General features: G+C 40.2%; 5 protein-coding genes across 6 annotated transcripts; 1 reads left to right on the top strand and 4 right to left on the bottom strand.

Annotated features, from left to right (window-relative positions):
* Window positions 1-292: 292 nt before the first annotated feature.
* Cpap1-f (cuticular protein analogous to peritrophins 1-F) lies at window positions 293-1,236 on the bottom strand. The gene is given in 3 exon segments (NM_001168445.1): window positions 293-478; window positions 686-808; window positions 1,171-1,236. Coding segments are annotated over 3 exon segments (375 nt in total).
* A 231-nt stretch (window positions 1,237-1,467) lies between these two features.
* Window positions 1,468-3,602, top strand: LOC661332 (uncharacterized protein). Its single transcript, XM_015981957.2, has 3 exons — window positions 1,468-1,600; window positions 2,810-3,032; window positions 3,089-3,602. The coding sequence occupies exons 2-3, from the start codon at window positions 2,966-2,968 to the stop codon at window positions 3,568-3,570; spliced, it is 549 nt and encodes a 182-aa protein (XP_015837443.2). The 5' UTR covers window positions 1,468-1,600; window positions 2,810-2,965; the 3' UTR covers window positions 3,571-3,602.
* LOC661269 (probable multidrug resistance-associated protein lethal(2)03659) lies at window positions 3,598-8,984 on the bottom strand. The gene is made up of 9 exons (XM_967441.4): window positions 8,801-8,984; window positions 8,039-8,272; window positions 7,146-7,576; window positions 6,943-7,099; window positions 5,591-6,895; window positions 5,221-5,539; window positions 5,017-5,167; window positions 3,778-4,961; window positions 3,598-3,726 (listed from the first exon to the last, which is right to left on the bottom strand). The coding sequence occupies exons 1-9, from the start codon at window positions 8,875-8,877 to the stop codon at window positions 3,697-3,699; spliced, it is 3,888 nt and encodes a 1,295-aa protein (XP_972534.2). The 5' UTR covers window positions 8,878-8,984; the 3' UTR covers window positions 3,598-3,696.
* Window positions 8,985-10,976: 1,992 nt separating this feature from the next.
* LOC661218 (probable multidrug resistance-associated protein lethal(2)03659) lies at window positions 10,977-15,720 on the bottom strand. 2 transcript variants are annotated; one of them, XM_008197542.3, is made up of 9 exons: window positions 15,522-15,720; window positions 14,925-15,158; window positions 14,286-14,873; window positions 12,983-14,236; window positions 12,618-12,930; window positions 12,416-12,566; window positions 12,138-12,368; window positions 11,141-12,090; window positions 10,977-11,089 (listed from the first exon to the last, which is right to left on the bottom strand). In XM_008197542.3, exons 1-9 carry the CDS (start codon window positions 15,596-15,598, stop codon window positions 11,060-11,062), a joined length of 3,828 nt encoding a protein of 1,275 aa, XP_008195764.2. In that variant the 5' UTR covers window positions 15,599-15,720; the 3' UTR covers window positions 10,977-11,059. The 2 variants fall into 2 exon arrangements, with proteins under 2 accessions (XP_008195764.2, XP_015837615.2); XM_015982129.2 differs by lacking the exon at window positions 15,522-15,720 and having other exon boundaries at window positions 14,927-15,049.
* A 94-nt stretch (window positions 15,721-15,814) lies between these two features.
* On the bottom strand, window positions 15,815-19,103 carry LOC103313674 (U-scoloptoxin(01)-Cw1a). The gene is made up of 3 exons (XM_008197541.3): window positions 18,524-19,103; window positions 16,164-16,397; window positions 15,815-16,088 (listed from the first exon to the last, which is right to left on the bottom strand). The coding sequence occupies exons 1-3, from the start codon at window positions 18,584-18,586 to the stop codon at window positions 15,915-15,917; spliced, it is 471 nt and encodes a 156-aa protein (XP_008195763.2). The 5' UTR covers window positions 18,587-19,103; the 3' UTR covers window positions 15,815-15,914.
* Between the last annotated feature and the right edge of the window lie 139 nt (window positions 19,104-19,242).

The following is a 19,242-nucleotide window of genomic DNA, read 5'->3' as shown; positions in this document are numbered from 1 at the left end:
AACCGAAACCGCAAGCTTTCGATCTAATATTGATTTGTAAACAAAAGGAGAAGAAAGTCAGATTTTACCGCTTTTATTAGAAATTCAGTTTCGTAACAATAATCGCTCAAAACATTTATTCAAATTTTGCTACAAAAATACAAAATCTTATCGTAGTTACAACTAAAATGAGAGGATGTTTGACACAGCTACTCAATGAGTAGAAAAATGCGATGATGGTAATAATGACTGAGAACAATGACGAGGAGATAATTTATTGACTATAGAATAAGTTATTGTTTTCGTTGAGGTTTCATTGTTGATGGTGGTTGTATTCCGGAATTCTGTACAAATCTTCGTTAATGCCGTACAGACTCGGAGTACCAGCGCAGTCCACGTTGAACCACCAGTCGCACACTCGCGCGAATTGGTTGAAAATTGTACCATTGGGGCACAGGAAGCTGTACTGCTGCCCACTAGGAAGGCACCAATGCCATACCTAAATTTAAAAACCATAAAAATTTGCGAAGCCTACAACCAGTTATACACGACGTATTGTTGGTGATCTATGCTAATAAAAATATATTGACAAGAAGCAGACAGGGACTTCCCCGATCGCTCGATCCGCGCCAAATTGTCTAGACGGACAATTAATTATGATTTAAAGACATTACGTAACTATTGCGGTGATAAGAGTGATAGCTACCTGGCACTGGGCTTCTGGGTCGCTGTAATACCCGGGCAGTCGCTGGTCGCACCTGAAGGACAGCCCCTGGGGCACTTCGCTGTAGATGGGGTAGTCCTGCCCCGGTATGTACCCGTCCAGTTGCTGCGAAACAACAATAAAAATTAATTAAATTCGCTGAACTGCGTCTCCGGATGTTATCAAGTGTCATCAGATAAACCGGAAACAATATCTGACGCATCTCGCGGCGCTATTGTAATTCCGGATTTCCAGACGGGTGAACATCCTAATTCTGATTTTTGAAAACGAAGACGATTTGCTGATGTTTTACAATGCATTGTTGGGAAATTTCGCACTTAAGCAGATCATTGTTCTTTAATGGGTCAAGATGATGTAACGCATGCACGCTTTTTATGGGAATTGGGTCGCCATCGACCGGAGATTTCCCAAATTTTTCGCGCGTTAGATAATTTCCAAAAATCCCCAAATCCAAAATCCGAACTTACACCAAACACCAGATGCACTGTAAATCCACAAAGAACCGCGACGAACACATGAGGTAAGAGGGACATTTTCGCCGAATTTTTATCACGTATCACTCACGAAAAGTAACACTTCAACCCTGAGGTATTGGCAAAGTTCGGTGGGTGGAGAAGCAATGATTCTGTTAATTGCCGGCTCCGTTTTATATGTGGGAGATGGTTGGCGAAGATTAAGTAAGATCTTCAGTAGCGTAATAATGTATTCTCATACTTTCAGATGTGGTGGAACTGTTTTTGGTCTCACACAGCTTGGGATGGATGCAAGAATTGAAAGCTATTCTCATTTTTTTAATTGAAATATTGACAAATTCTGACTTAATTGTTCTTTCCAACGGCCCAGATCCACTTCTCGAAGATCGGACAAGTTGAATCAGGAATTTGCAAACGACCCATGGTAAAATATTTGAGATTTTTCGCTGCCTTCAAATTTGTTATAAAACACAAACGCCTAATATGCCTTAATTAAACAATTGACCTTACATGGGAAAACTTAAATGCGACACATGAAGGCAACATTTTTTTTTGCACTGTGGGATATACTTAATTGTGTGCTAAAAATTATGAATGAAATTCAAGCAAGCTTGATAAAACGCGAGACACAATACAGTCTATCGATGAACGAATTTTTATTTTTTCTATTATAACATGTGTTTACCACGTGCACAGGATGCTACATGTAATTGACTAATCCTATAAGTGTTTGATTTTTCTTTAACAAAAAGTATGGCCAAATTTTATCGTGAAAACTTTAATCATGTTCTAAGAATTTTCCCTACAAGTTATTTTTATCTTTGATACAACTTGTATTAAATGATAAGTAAAAATTTATCTTCATCAGTCATTGTCTAAGCTAGCTGATTTATTTATATTTGTTTAATTATAAGTCGTAACACACGAGTTAAAAAATTTAAAAAAATAGTTAAACCAATTGTGAATCTGCACGATCTTTATTCAAACTGAACTAATGTAAAAAGCCGAAAAACCGTACCGAATCAAGACCTTCACCTTAATCGACTCAGAAGATAAATAAATTGGGGGCTAGAACAATTAAAAATTAAAATCATCTATTATTTTCAAACACAAAGAAATTACAGTTTAGGTGCAAATAAGCCTTGAAAATCGCTTAATTGCCAATCCTGAGGCCCCATTATAATAAAATTGCGTTTCCACAATTCAGGAAATTACTTCCATCGCATGCACTTGCCAAAAATGCTCTCTTCGGAAAAAATCGTGCAACGCATCCAAATTAAATCAGAACAATACAAATTCTTTCCCACCCCAGTTGAGTAACATAATGTATTATTTATTTTTCTAAATTGGCACTCCACAATCGTGTAAAAATGATTTGTTGAGCGACTTCAGCTTCTTCCGTTAAAAAAATAACAGTCACGATATTTTATGCTTGATTTGGTGTACAGATGCGCGCACCATCTGCTTTTCCACCTGCCCATAAGTAGCAAAGGCAAGTAAGTCTTCGATTGCGATGATTCGAACAATAGTAGTAGGCAGCGCGAGCGTTAATGCAATTCGGTTATCATTTAGCAAACAATTAAATTTTTCTTATCAGCTTGTATTTTAGTGACGATGTTTTTTTATCTGGCAGGTGGGGGGATAGAGGGCAGGTAAAAATAACGTTAGTGGCCCTATATCCCGTGTACAGGAAGGATGTTCGACTATTGAGTAACTCAGCGGAACGCTTTTTTGTAATAATAATGTGAAGTGCTTTAGTGAAAGTGTAAATTTAGTCAATTCGCGCGCTATGGCCGATAAAGAGCTAGTCGTGTCCCTTAAAGACTTGCCGTTTGTGGCTACAGTGAAGTACCTCGGTGAGCAATTATCGATAAATTGAATACACCATAAATCGCTGCGTTATCTCTGTTAGGGAGCCAGCCAGCTAAGGGCCTCTGGGGGATGAAGCACACCCGGAAACCCGTCGATTACTTAGTCAGCTTGGCCAAAAATCTACCCCCAAACAAAGTACTCCCCATCGTCAAGCTCGAAATCAACCTCCAAGGACTCTCCTTCCAAGATATCACAAACAAGAAGGACAAATCTCCCCCTGTGATGTTCCCCATCGACGAAATATCCTACGGTGTGCAGGACTTGGTCTACACCAGAGTCTTCAGCATGATTGTGGTCACTGATACTGATCTTAAAAACGGTGTCCCGTTCGTGTGCCACAGTTTTGTCTGCGAATCGCGAAACCAAGCCAGACAAATCACGTACGCCCTAGCTGCAGCTTTCCAGGAGTACGGACGGCAGTCAAAGCTTGACGATAGTGGCAACAAGCGCAAAAAGTTCGCTATAGATTTGCGCACGCCGGAGGAACAGGCCGAAGCGTCGGAGGAAGAAACCGAAGCTTGACTGTATTATTTAATAAATAGTTAAACGTTTGATTCAATTTGCTTTATTGTTTTACGGTACAATACTGGGCATGGAATAATTAAGTAGAAAACATCACAGATACGAAATGTGAGAATAGGCAAGGCTTCACTCTGTCTTCATCTTCTTCTCGAAGCTCTGCAACAAATTTAATTAATTTGTAATAACGTCGTTAGTTTAGTTTCTCACTTCTTTTGCAATATTTTCCAAGTTCGACGAAGTCGCTCGTCCTGTTGTTAGCACCAAGTTGTGCAAAATCCCTCCCTCCTTCTTCAGGAGGTTGTAGGGGTGGTCATACTCCTCGACACACCCGGCGCTCATCACCAGAATCTTGTCCGAGTCCATGACAGTATGTAACCTGTGGGCTATCGTCAAAACGGTGCAATCGGCGAACTTTTCCCTAATTGTGTTCTGGATCAACGCATCCGTGTGCGGATCGACATTAGCCGTAGCTTCATCCATGACCAGAATCTTGTTATTCCTGATCAAAGCTCTGGCAAGACAAACCAGCTGTCTCTGGCCAACACTAAAGTTCGACCCGCCTTCGGAAACATTGGAATGCAGTCCGGCCGGAAGTTCCGACACCACATCCTTCAATTCCACCTGTTCCAGAGCATTCCAAAGCATTTCATCCGTGAACTCTTCAAACGGATCCAGATTTTTCCGCATAGTTCCGGAGAACAAGACCGGCTCTTGCGGAATGATCGAGATTTTTGCCCTGGCTTCCGCCAGCGGAAGTTTCGTAGTATCCACCCCGTCGATGATTATGCTCCCTTCGACGGGGTATAGCTGGAACAGAGCGGTGATTGTTGACGATTTCCCCGCCCCAGTCCGTCCAACAATCCCGATTTTTTCCTTCGGTTCGACCGTAAAGTTCAAATTTTTCAAAACGTAGGGGTCCGAGGGGTTGTACTTGAGATAGACGTTCTGGAACTCGATGCGGCCCTGCTGTGGCCACTCTTTCGGTAAGTTTGCGATTTGTTTGCGTTCGGGCTCGCTCTCGACGCTTCGGTACTCCAAGAGGCGCTCCACTGAGACCATGTGGTTCTCTAGCTCGCTCCATTGGCGCATTCCCCACTGCAGGGAGCCAATGAGCATGATGTATTGGGTGACAATCAGGCCGATATCGCCCCCGTAAATGCTGTTGTTGAAGTACATGAGGACGAAAACTGCGACTGCGAAGAAGACGATGCAAATCATGTCGAGCCAGAAGCCGAAGCAACGGTTAGACGCGATGAAGAGGAACCAGGCGGCGCTGTGTTGGTCTTGGAAGTTGTCGAATTCGCTGATGAGGATTTTCTGGGCTGAGAACGCACGAATTGTGCTCAAGCCGTGCATGGAGGCGGTCATGTGCCCGTAAATCGGGCTTCTTGCTACAATTCAACCACCAAAATCAATTTTTTCCCTAAAAAATGCCCCTCTACTTACTGATTCCTTCAATACGTTTCACGCTTCGACTGGTCCGAATGTAGACAACCCTCAGGAAATAGAAGATGGTGATTAGGACCATTGACGGCACGAAGAGCCAAGGATCGACAATGAATGACAGGAAAAGAGCACCGATTAGCATTAATCCCACCTGTAACAAGTAGCGTTTAATTTATTTCACTTTCACTTCTCGTGACTTAGTACTTCAATGACGTCGAATAACACCGGCGGGATGTATTCATCAATGTACCCCAAATCTTTCGAAAACCTATTTAGTATTCTTCCGGAAGGATTGTTGTTGTAAAACCGCATTGTCGCTTTAATTATGCTTGAGAAACTGATACGATGCAAATTAATTGACGCAATCACGAAATACAACATGAAGTAAAGAGAATGGACGACGGAAAAAATTATAGTCCCTATGATAATCCCCGAATATGTGAAAATAATCGGAAGGCGGTCCAGACTCTCATTAGTTAAGTTATTCAAGACTCGTTCGGAATACTCCTGTTCTAAATTTACCCTGAAATGTTGTATTTTAACATTTGGCAGCGCGTTGGTTGTGAATAATTACCAGTAGGATACATAATAATCACCAGCGTTGGCGATAAACTGGCCGATAAGGAAGGCCAACACCAGCAGAGTTATCATAATTTTGCCGCCACCTGCTCTCAAATATTCCAAATACAGCTTTCCCTTAATGCTCCCACTTTTCATTTGTTCCTTTTCCACGGACGGTGCTTCATCCTCGTCTTCCTCCTCAATGGTGCATTCAGAATTTTGTCGCGACTTTGCTTTCTTCTTATCTTTCTCTTCCTCCTCCTCCGTGTGAAACTGCTCGAGTAGTTTGGCAAAATCCAAACCGCTAGTCTGCAGTTCCGTGTAAGTCCCTTGCATTTCAATTTTCCCATCTTTCATTATGATTATCTTATCAGCACTACTCAAATATTGGAGTTGGTGGGTAATTAAAATACAGATTTTGTCCTTGAGGAACCCTTGAACACACCTCTCGTAGAGGTGTTTGCCGACATTGGCATCGACAGCAGATAAGGGATCATCGAGGAGATAAATATCGGCCGTCTTGTAGATAGCTCTGGCCAGATTAATCCGCGCTTTTTGTCCCCCACTCAAAGCCTTCCCCTTTTCCCCAACTAGGGTCCTGTCCCCGTACGGGAACAACTCAAAGTCGGACAATAAAGCGCACACTTCGACGACTTTTTTGTACCTTTCTTCGTCAAACTCGTTCCCGAAGAGGATATTCTGGCGGACGCTCGCCGAGAAGAGCCAAGGCTCCTGCGACGAGTAAGAAACCGTACCCTGTATGTCCATCTTGCCACTCTCCAGAGGCAACTCTTTGAGGAAAACGTTCAATAAACTACTCTTCCCACTCCCAACTGGTCCGATCACAGCCACGACTTGGCTGGAGGAAATACTTAGGTTTATGTCTTTGAGGGTGCTCTCGTTGTTTTCCTCCAGCCACTTAGCGTTCACACTTTCTAGCAAAATTCTTGGTCTGGTTTCCACAGGACTGTGGTAAGGCACAAGCGAACCGTTGCTCCCATTTTTGCTGACGCCGTTCTTGGTCGATTTGGGCTCTTCGAGCTCTTGCTCAGCGAAAGACAGGAACTTCTGGATCCTCAAAACTGAGACGTTCACCTCCGCGATTGAGGTGATGCTGACTGAGAAAAGGATCGTGATGACGGGTCTAAGCACGTCGTAGATTGCCTTCACAGTGAATACTTTTTCGGCAGTGATGTATGATCCAAGCAGGACGTAACCCAAGATACTGATAAAGACCGACGTTCGGGTGACAAACATCTCAAACGAGTAGATTAAGCCCAACAGAAAGGCGTGGGCGCGAATTGTGTTCATCTCTTTCCTGGAATTTTTATTAGAAATAGGATGAGAGGGAAATACAATACGGACTTTCTAGCGTAGGCGATAAGTTGCGAGAAGGGTTTTTCCCAGCAGTACATTTTGATCACTTGAATCCCTGAGATGACCTCGTTCATTAACCGAACTCTTTCGTCCGTCCTTAAGGCCGTCCGGAGTCGCAAAACTGAGGTTCGTTTCCCCAACCAAACTGGAAATAAATGTGAGCCTTGACCTAAACCTATCGATTTGCTTACTCTGCATTGGAATGAAGGACAGGAGAAATCCTATGCCAAAAAAAGCCGCCACTCCTATTTCCCGATAAATGAGATACGTTCCGACAGCGGCCTGGATAGGCCCTATCCAGACGTAATGGGCTAGTAGGAAACCCTGGTCGAACCTACTCACGTCGTTCGACAGTAAATTTACTAATTGACCGATTGTTGTACTAGCTAAGGCAGTTTGACTTAAACGGAGAGCTTTCCGGTACAGCAGCGAGCTGCAGGAAACTCTCATTTTCATGGTAATGTGCATGAAACCCATCATGGATGGGTGGCTTATAAAGGCGTCCAGTAGAAGGCACAAGACTATCGCCAGGGCTTGCAAGTAGGCCTCAGTTTCGGATATGTCGTCCCGACCGCCCCCAAAGTAAGAGACCAAGCGGCCGATCGATAGGGGAATTAATACCCTGGAAAAATTGCTCAATGAGGAAAATTACTGTCTTAATATAGCCCGGCAGGCTATTGAAAAGGAGCTCTGAATGAACTTTGCTCGCATCAATTAAAATATGTAGAACATGTGTTTTGATCCTTTGTGTAATGAGCATTTGTTTTCTTAATTAAACAATTTGATTCAAAAAATCTGCCACAATATCTACGAATGCGAGACCTTGAAGCGGCACATTTATCACGCCGAGTGATAAAATTTCAATGACGATATTGGAAACTGGATAAATTCCTCGTTATGGCCCGAATTATTATTTGGCAGCTCGATTTTTACGCTATAATTAAATGCGAGAGCTGCCAAATACCCACTTAAAAATCATGGAAGGTTTTGACTGTACAACCACTCGACTTTATCTTTGAAAAAGTTCCCAAGTTATGCGAAAAATGCAAGGCCAGCATCGCAGTATTGTGTGAGGTGCACTTACACCAACATAACTTCGTCAACGGCTTTCAAAATCCCCAGAATGATGAACTGGGGACCGAAAAGCTTAAATAAAGCCCGATGCAGCGCCGACTTTTTGTGTTTCCTGTGCTGCTCCCGCCACACCTTCTCGAGTTTTTCCCCCAAAATGCGCGAGTTGTGTTCGTCTAAAGGCCTAAACAGGTCTTCCTCTTTCACCCCGTCTTTGAAACTCCGCTTGAATATTGGAAACATGTACCTGGAAAAAGGTGGGTCTTTATTGGTCGAGGACATTATGAGGTTTTGTGGCCTCAAGTGATGCGACATGGTCTTTTTTGTGGCGTGTTATGTAATTTGAGAGTAACTCAAGTGGAAGATCCGGCAACTAATGATTTTTCGTGTAATGAGGGACATTATCTCAAGTACACGTGGAGCGCAAAAATGAATTTTTCGCTCCCGATCGATATATTTACCCAGAATCTGTTAATAAATTGTTTAAACATTGTTATCGGCCAAAGTTTAGCTGATGGTATAATGGGTGTAGGGATTATAGTAGTCACTTTGTGTTCTTAGGGGATTTATCTAGCTGGTGAGGCCTACTATTGTCTCAATTCTAAATAATGAGATTGAGCAAATATTAATTAAACCTTTCGTCCTAAATCAAGTCAGGGCCACCTGCTTGCAAATCTCTTTAATTATTGTAATTTTATAAGCGGGAACGATCGAAGGTATTGAAACTTTCTCTCGATTTGCATTGGAAGGCCTTTGAACCTGGCAGGATACTCACAGGAACGTAAGTAAAGAAAGCACATTGGCCCTTTCAGCAGGATTGGCCTTCCTGTCTTTTTTGTCTGTCGTATCCATTTTTAAAATATCACAATGAATCTACACTAAAACGTGTAAGTTAAAACGACTCGTGGGATGTTTCTTACGCGAAACTAGGACGCAAACTGACGAGTTCGCTGTAGATGCCAACCATTCAAAGAGTAACAATCATGCGTCATCGACGCCTTGGCGGCGACGCTATTCTCGCACAAAATTATGATTGGTTGAAAAAGAAAATCAATCTCTAATTGTGTGGGTATCCTTGTCTGGTACATGGCAGAAATGTTTAATGATAAGCTTTATCTAGGCAAATATTTTTATGTAATTGATCACTCTTATCAATTATTCTGATGTAATATTACGCCAGGTACAAGTCAGGACTTGCCTATTGTCGCAAGGATTACACAATGAACTGTAAGATTGTAACATGCTTTGTTTTCGCGGGACCACCGCGTCGAGAATAAGCTTATACGGAAAATTATTCAGAAATCCAGGATAAATACACCGGTATTATTTTTTTTTTTAAGATCAAAAAGTAATGAGGATAATAAGGATAATTGGATGTTGAATTAGTTTTGTAACTTTTATGGATTTTTTTAATTATACTCGTAATTAATTAAAATAGTAAACTCCAAGTTATTAAACTTAATGAAAATTTTAAATTTAATGTTTTTTTTAAATGATTAGTTTTACACACGAGTGTAATTAAAATTTTAATCTGAAGACATTGTTTTTTAATTGCCAAGGTTTACGCGTTGAAATTTTCATTCACTTTTTATAATTATTTCCCGCTTTTAAATGTGGATTTTCTTAGGACAAATTTTGTCACTAGGATCTAGTTTATCATAAAATTACCCAGAGTTTTATTTACGAATTATTTGATCGTAACTCAAGGTTTGAAACTTTGAAATGGAATTTAAAGGTAAAAATTTGACTGATATCATATGCAGCAGTCAGTATTTAAATTAACATTAACTAATTTACCTATAGAATGCATCATTCTTATCAGTTATCACTTTGTTTATTCGAAATAAGATTAAACATTGCTTAATGTTTTTTACTTGGCTGTGAAAGTGATAATTTAATTTTGAATATTCTAATTTTTTTGGCGGTAACTTTGTTTAACTGTTGAGCGAGATTATTTTCGAGAATGTCCGTATGGTTGGTTGCATATGATAAACATTGGACTTAACTGGAAATAATATTTAATAAATAATAATGCAATAAATGTAACAAAAATTCATATTGGTTTTAAAATAATAGGCAAAATTTGACATGACATAACGTAAAGTCTTAATAAACCTTTTCGTAATTTGCATCGTTCCCATGAAAAGAGTTAATCAGTGTTCCTTCTAAAAAATACTTTCTTCTTTTTTAAACTACACTCCAAATTCTCCGATTTTCCAGCCTATGAAGACAGTCGACTTCTCAGAACGTTTTAGATAAAAATTCGAATTTGTCCGTCAGTTTCGCCACATAAAAAAATTTCAAACTTTCTGGAAGTGGCCGCAAAAGCTAATCTATTGTGTTGTGTTGTTTAATAGGCACCTACTGACCTAATAAATGAATGCATTTGTGTTATCTGTTATATTGTTTACCCCAGCATTTTGATTAAGTGTTAACAATGTCGCCAAACAACATTTGAAAAGGCTCTTTAATTTATTATTTTTTTGAAGTTACTTTTATTTATGTATTTATAAGTGTGCGAAACAAATGTTTTTTAGCGCGAAGTGTGAGTTAAAAAGGCACTCTAACAGTTGTGTCATGTTTCATTGTGTTCATCTATGTTTTTCATGTCGAAAAATTATGTTTTATTAGTGAAGAGAAATAAATTATTCTCACGAAGTTAATATAACACATGAGTAATTTAAGTTTCATATTTACAATGCATTTATACAGCACTTTCAGCGAAAAGTGAAGGTTACCTACCACTAATCGGGCACGTTTTCCATACATAAATCATTGATTATATTTGAAATGTCAGATGTTACAGCTGTTTACGAATTAATAATATGTTCATTTTAATTAAATTCTGTACACTTTTGTGCGAGGTCTGATATACTTGTCTTTTTTTACTTACCTTTCCAATTTTTCCTATTACGTACGCTGATTACAAAAAAGAAAATAAAAGAACGAACTAAAAAAATATAGAAACGTATATTTCGTATAAGGTACACCATTATTACAATAATTTAAACATAACAATTTGGCTATAAATGCTTTAACCTGTCTTCTCCTTTTTTACATAGCTCTGGAAAAACAACACTTAATAAAAAAACAACATAAAAACGAGGATCTTTACCTGTCGAGCGATATTTTCTAAATTTAGAGCAGTCACTTTTCCCGTGGTTTGTACCAGATTGTACAAAAATCCCCGCTTGTTCAGAAGCACATAAGGATGATCGAACTCTTCCACCCTTCCAGCATTCATCACTAAAATCCGATCCGAGTCCATCACAGTATGCAGCCGATGAGCAATAGTCAAAACTGTACAATCAGCGAACTTCTCCCGAATCGTATTTTGTATAAGAGTATCAGTGTAAGGGTCCACATTGGCCGTGGCTTCGTCCATGACCAAAATTTTATTATTCCTAATGAGGGCCCTAGCTAAACACACCAACTGTCTTTGCCCCACACTGAAATTACTTCCGCCCTCCGCAACATGCGACTGCAGTCCGTCCGGAAGCTCTGACACATCTTCCTTCATTTCCACTTGTTCCAGCGCGTTCCAAAGCACATCGTCGTTGTATTCATCAAACGGGTCCAGATTTTTGCGCAAAGGTCCGGAGAACAGGACCGGCTCTTGCGGAATAATCGATATCTTTGACCTGACTTCGTCCAACGGAAGTTTAGTCGTATCTACACGGTCAATTAATATTTTTCCTTCTAATGGGTACAGTTGGAACAAGGCTGTGATTATGGACGACTTGCCAGCGCCAGTTCGGCCCACAATCCCAATTTTCTCCTTAGGATTCACAACAAAGTTCAGGTTTTTCAAAACGAACGGTTCCTGAGGGTTGTATTTGAGAGACACGTCGCAAAATTCAATCTGGCCGTCTTCTGGCCAATGTTTGGGTGTTTGGACACTTGCACTCCGTTCAGGTTCCGTTTCCACTTTGGTATATTCGAGCAAACGTTCCACCGAAACCATTTGGTTTTCTAACTCGCTCCACTGGCGCATCCCCCACTGGAGACCGCCGGCAATTCCGGCAAATTGAGTGACTACAAGTCCGATGTCACCCCCATACAGATCTACAATTAATTGATCATGACTGTGTTAATTTTTGTGGAATTACTACTTTTGTTGAAATACAAAAGTATGAACACAGTTGTAGCTATAAAAATGGCACATGCTACGTCCAGCCACATTCCGAAACATCTATTAGACGCAAGAAATATGAAAAATGCGCCACTGTGCCTATCCTGGTAGTCGTCAAACTCCTTTATTAGGATACGTTGGGCTGAAAACGCCCGAATTGTGCTTAAACCAGACATAGAGGCGCTCATGTGGCCGTAAATCGAACCTCTGGCTAGAAATAAATTAGTTATTTGGTAAAAATATGATAGTGAGTCGTACTTATGCCTTCAAGTCTTTTAACACTTCTGCTGGTTTCGATGTAAAACTTTCTAAAGAAATAGAAAATAAGCAAGAGAACCACGGACGGTAAACACAGCCATAAATCCACGATTGCTGACAGTATCATAGCACCAAACAAATCTAACGCAACCTAAAACAATCTGAGCTTTGGTGTAAGTTTTAGAAAGCTATCATTACGTACCGCAACCACGTCGTACATAATTTCTGGGATATATTCGTCAATGTTGCCCAAATCGCGCGAAAATCGGTTCAAAATCCGCCCAGAAGGATTATTATTGAAAAATCGCATTGTCGCTTTGATGATTTTTGTGAAAGTGAGTCGATGTAAAGTGGATGAAGCTATTGCGAAAAACAACATAAAGTAAAGTCCATGAGCAATGCCAAAAACTAGAACAGCTAGAGTGATCCCTGCGTACGTATAAAGGAAAGTTTCTCGCGGAAAAGTCTCATTCTCGATCAGTACTTTATCTTTAAAGTCCTGTTCGCTATTAACCCTACAAATTGATTCGTTTGGTTTTAATTTTTCGTTGTTTGAAATGTTCCTACCAATAGGCGACGTAATAATCGGACGCACTTGCAACAACTTGAGCGCCAACAAAAACCAAGAGCATGAGGACGGCGTTACACAAGCCGCCGCCACACTTGAAATATGATAAATAGTGAGAGGTTTTAATACTCCCACGTTCCATAAACTCCTTCTCCAGGAGCGGATCATCCTCGCACCCGCCATCGTCAATTGAGTGTTCAAGCGAGCGCACTTTTTCCTCCTCTTTGATTTCTTCCTCAGTGTGAAACTGGGACAATAGCTTGGTGAAGTCCAAGCCACTAGTCTTCAATTCCACGTAACTGCCTTGCATCTCGATTTTGCCGTCTTCCATGACGATGATTTTCTCCGCATTGTGTAAGTATTGAAGCTGGTGGGTGACAAGTATGCATATTTTGTCCCTGAGAAATTCCTTGATGCATTTTTCGTACAAATGGCGTCCGACAGTGGCATCGACTGCCGATAGCGGATCGTCCAGGAGGTAGATGTCAGCCTTCTTGTAAATGCACCTGGCGAGGTTAATTCGGGCCTTTTGGCCGCCACTCAACGCCTTGCCTTTCTCCCCAACTAGGGTTCTGTCACCGAAAGGCAAGAGCTTGAAGTCGGCGTCCAAAGCGCACAATTTGACCACTTGTTTGTACCTTTCTTCGTCGTAACTATCACCGAAGAGGATATTTTGGCGGACACTAGCACTAAACAGCCACGGTTCCTGCGAGGAGTAGGAAATTTCCCCACTGATGGTGACATCACCACTCTCGGTGGGGAGTTCTTTGAGTATTACGTTGAGCAGACTTGACTTGCCACTACCGACGGAACCTATCACAGCCACTAGTTGGTTTGATGATATGTCGAGGGTGATATTTTCAAGAGTTGGCTCAAGTGGTTCGTGTGACCACCTTGCCGTTACGTCTTCTAACGACACTCGTGGTTTATCTGTGATTGTTTTGGGCGACCCATTAATCACAGGCTTGACATCGTCCTCTTGTTCATCAAGTGCCAGAAATTTCTGTATTCGTTTAACCGAGACGTTCACTTCAGCGATGGAAGAAACGGCTAGGGAAAACACCGTCGTGATAATCGGCCGCAAAACGGCGTAAATCGCCGTGACAGTGAACATGGTTTTGGCAGTGATGTATTTCTCCAAAAGGATGAACCCAAGAACGCTCACAAAAATCGACACTCGTGTGATAAAAATCTCGAAACAGTACATCAGTCCAAGAATGAACCCCCGACTCCTTATCCCTTTCATTTCTTGTCTGGAAAAAAACAGTTAGACAAATATAGGCAGTGCCATTTTGAATGAACCTCCTCACAAGTGAGATCAGTTGTCCGAATGGCTTTTCCCAGCAGTACATCTTGATGACTTGTATCCCTGAGATCACTTCGTTCATTAAACGGACTCGCTTGTCCGTCGTCAGTGCAATTTTCAGCCTGAAGCTCGAGCACTTCTTCCCGAACCAGGCCTGGACCGGTATAAACGACAGCAAGAGAGCCATGCCGAAGAAGGCACTAACGCCAATTTCCCGGTAGAGGAGGTACGTCCCCACGGCGGCCTGAATGGGGGCTATCCAGGCGAAGTTCGCCAAGACGAAACTCTGGTCGAACTTGCTCACATCATTCGATAATAAGTTGACCAGTTGACCTATTGTCGTATCCACGAGAGCTGTCTTGTTAACTCTTAGAATCTTCCGATAGATTAGCGAACTGCACGCCACTCTCATTTTCATAGCGACGTGGGTGAGCCCCATCATGGTCCCGTGGGTCATGAGCGCGTCGCCCAAGCGGCAAAAAGCAATAACAGCTGCGTAAACATAAGCCTCAGTTTCGGAAATTTGAGTCTGACCGGTTTCGAAATAAGTTACTAAATTGGCTATTGACATTGGCATTACGACTCTGAAATGATAAAAAATAAAGGATGTTTGCGGTTGATGGGGCGCTACTGACACTAAAACGATCTCGTTTACTAGTCTTATCAGTCCCAATAGGAGGAAATTTATAGCGAAGAGTTTGTATAGGGCTTTGTACAGTCCTTGGTTTTTGTGCTTCCGGTACTCCGCTTTCCAGATTTTTTCGAGTCGCTCGCCCAAAAGGCTGGACTTGTGCTCGTCCAAGGGCTGGAAGAGGTCGTCTTCAGTGAGCCCGTGTCTGAAGGCGCGTTTAAAGATAGGAAACATGTAGCTAAAAATAGACGGAGAATTTTAATCTGTCAATTGGGTTATTAAAAGATTAATTTATTTATCCATTTTTAACACATGTGAATTGTTGCCTAACAAGATTGCTCAAGCAATTTTATTTAATCAAGCTGTACTTTTTTATCGTTGTACTTTAATTCAATGCATTTTAATTAAAGGTTAATATCGTAAGGTTACTGTGTGAGTAATCTATTTACGAATACCACGTGCTAGTACACAACGTGCATCCAACAACAAAGAAGCCGTTCTGTTTGTGATAATATTAACCGAAAACTCGTTTTTTCACATATCAAAATGTGCGCTTAAAAAGCAACATCTGTTCAAGATGCGATAAAGAAGTTCCACTTACGTGTAAGTGAGTTTCGCCAGAACGTTGGCTTTTTCGACCGGATTCGGCTTTTTCGCACAGCTCGAAGATGTGTCCATTGTTGCAAATGACGAAATAATCCTCGAAACCGAATGGACTACACCTTCACCGCGGAAAGCCAAATACAAACTAAACTAAACACGCATGATCATGCAGATCATGGAACGTATACTATCACATATCCTGCTAGTAATCAAGGAAAAATTCAAAGAGAACATGTTCGATCTCCGTCCAACCTGCCGCAATTATTCCACTTATCGCAATGAAACTCGTAAATTGTGTAACAGTTTATTGTCTTTAATCGTACAAAATTGCAAAACCCGGCAAGACCCCGAGGTGCCCCCATGCCCCAACCGCCACCGCCACCCCGACCATCTAGCTCTTGTAGGGCCCCCTCCGGGACAGCGCCTGCGGCGCTTCCTGGGGCACCGCCGTGGCGTCCTCCAGGTCGCCCTCCAGCTCTTCGCCGAAGTTGGTGTTCAGGCCGTAATACCGCGGCGAATCGGCGCAATCCATCGCCTCGTCTGACCTGGTACAGGTGAAGATTTCCTGAAAGAGGGGTCAACAGCCTCGGTCAAAATCTGTTACACTTGGCTTAATTTGAATAAAGTGGAGCCGTCGTACCTGATTGAAGACGGTGTCCTCCGGACAGATGAAGCTCCACCTGAAGGTCTGGTTGTGGCCGTCGGAGTAGGTGATCGGGAGACACACGTGGAAGATTTGGCAGTCGTTCTCCACGTCCGCGTAGTAGCCGTAAGCGCGGCCATCGCAGCTGAAGGAGTCGCTGATGTCGAGCCGAATGCTCGTGGCGTTGCTGGGCAGGGTGAGAAGTTGAGGGGGTGCCTGACTAGGGACGATCTGCAGGAATGAAATTGCTTGAATTCTGGGATTAGTCATATCGCGGTAATGGGCATATGCGACATTTCCGGCGTTCTTGCGATTATTGCTGGACTTCGGTCGCTGGAACGGCCGCAAGGAATGGGCGTTTGCATTACGATCGTCGTTTTTTGCATGGGAATGCTAGCAACACTGCGGTGGACTCATGATTGTACGTGATTATTACGAGGAAATAGGAATTCAAATTTCTTAGAAGCAAGAATCAATTAACAGTTGTAAAAGTACGATAAAAAGGATGATTTGAAATTTGACTAAAACCATAACTTATTCGCACGTGAAGCGATCCTGCTGATAAAGCAGGTAAAATAGGAAAGGGTTTACCTACTCATAAACCCTATTTATTAGCCTCATTGTGCGAATGCAAAAGTTAAACCCCGGTACTCGTAATTTGCAGTGACTAAAAAATTGAAGGGGAAGTAACATTGAACGTTTGAGATTTGAACGTTTTAGGTACGAATTTTCCGCTGAAAAGCCAAATAAAACAGATATTCCAAAACGTTTTTAGTCAGAACTAAATTTATCTAAAATAATAGATGATTTTTTACTTTACCTAACTAAAATCTAATGTCTTATATAACGCCCTTTACAAGGTCGAAAATAATTCATTATTTGCGTTTTCCAGCTTTTTACTACATTTTTTAGTTAGAGACGCGACTGTTTAGCAACATTTCGTCATAAATTGACAAAAAATTACAAAAATACAGCATTTTTTTTATTTCTTGAGACCTTCTTTTGCTAAATTGGGCTAAACATTTGTCTATTAATAACTTTGGATAAAAAATGAAGTTAGATATTTTGTCGCTTTTGCATTTTATTGGTACATTTATTCAACCAGAAACAATTATTTTCCACAGTTCGATAAAAAATAAGCCGAAAATAGGGTCAGAAATAATATTACTTATCTAATATTTGAACATTTTAACACGCTGTTTAAGCAGAAACGCAATTACTTTGAGAAAATTTGGTCAAAAATAGGCCGAAAAGTCACGAGATGTTTAAAAAATGGTGTTATTTTTTTAATTTTAACGCTATTGCATTATACTCACATAAAGCAATAACTTCCTTTTTTACGTGTGTAAACTAAGCAATATTTATAACACTTAGTATTTTGAAAATAAATTGGATTTTTTTAACTCTATTAAATAATTACTAATTATTATACAGAAGTTTTTTAAAAGTTTAATTTTGAAAAAAAAAGGAATCGAGAAGCAACGCTGGTCCTCCTGAAAAAGTGTTTAGCAGATAAGTTCCTGCAAATCCTTGAAATATTTTTTAATGTAAAATTTTTCAAAATATATTTTTATTAGGATTAAGTTAGTTAAGTATATACAGGATGAATAAAAAATTTGGAATCTTTAAACTATCTCCGGAAATAAAATTTTTGAGCATGTTTTGCGAATAAAATGTTTTAAATATCTACAATCTATAAAAGGAATATTAAAAAAAATTATTTAGTTTAGATAATGGTATTTATTCTCAAAAAAATTGGTCTGTGATGGGTTGCTATCAAAAAATGCGTAACTCAAATACATACGAAACAAAAATTCAAAAAACGTTTTATTCTTAAAAAAGCGTCATAGTTTTATGTATAGTCTTTTATTTATCAATTAATTTTTTCTTAAAGCAAAATTTTGCTTGGTTTCATTACGGTAAAATTACAGTAAAACACAATCTCTTTCTGTCACTGCAAAAGTTACATTTACTGAAATTATTAGTTTGAGTAAAGCGAAAGTGAAAATTTTGAAAAATATTAGAATATTTAAATAATGTCCAGCTGAATGATAGACAGTTTAGATTAATATGTGTCATACACTTTAAAAGATTGATTTACGTTTTAACGCTTAAAATAAAGACACATTTTTTTCAATCAATATAATTTTATTAACAAAACGATTTACTTTTACATAAGGAAAACAAAGATAATTTTAAGCACATCATATTTAAATCTTGCTCAATAAAATAATTAATTAAAAAAAAGTGTTTTACTTATTTTTGTAATAAAATAAAATAAAAATAATTAACAATCGACTGAACTTGAAAGATTGTTTTTGTAGAAGACGGCAAATCAGTATCTTTTTTTCACTTACTCTAAGTTTAGGGGCGCAATTCACCACGCAAAACAAAATAGGCACGACACTGAGGAACTTCATGTTGAGTCTTTTCGCACCTATTTTCTACAAAATCACCCGACTCTATGTGACACCTCACTAAAGTCAATAGTTTATATACGAACTACGACAAAGATGGACAAATTTATAAAGAAAGACGTATCCTAGCGGAAGCCGGTACATCTTTTAACAATACCACAAATAGTCTAGCGATGCGACGATTATGGGTACAACCGGACAAATAAGTATTCGTAGTACATTTCTGCATTCATTAAAAATTTTGGAAGTACCTAGTGGACCAGACAAAAAATTGGCAACATTCATGGATTTGTAAGGGGTTTCTAGACACCCCATTGAGATTTTTAGATTGTTCGCTATTTCTTTTCTGATTTGAACCCGATTTTTTGTTTTTTGCGAAAAATCTAAAATTTTGCACCATTTTGAGACACTCCAGAGGGTAGTGACCCAAAAACGGCTCAGCTCGATTTGTCTGGGCGGCTCTAGCAGACGTAAAAAAATCAGTATTCCTCGTGAGTCCCAAAGAAGCATTCATTGTAAGAATAAAGCGATAAATCAACTAGTGGCCAGTGCATTGGTGCCGTTTTTCACACATTTATTGACCCAGAAATCGATGTAATCGCTCCGTGAGGAGCTTATTTTCACAAAACAAAGAAATCTCATGTAGGTGCAATTATCAT

Source organism: Tribolium castaneum, chromosome 3 (genome assembly GCF_031307605.1).
Source record: "Tribolium castaneum strain GA2 chromosome 3, icTriCast1.1, whole genome shotgun sequence".
NCBI classification, from domain to species: Eukaryota; Metazoa; Arthropoda; class Insecta; order Coleoptera; family Tenebrionidae; genus Tribolium; species Tribolium castaneum.
Note: the sequence above shows the minus strand (reverse complement) of the source record. Positions and strands in the feature narration are given on the sequence as shown.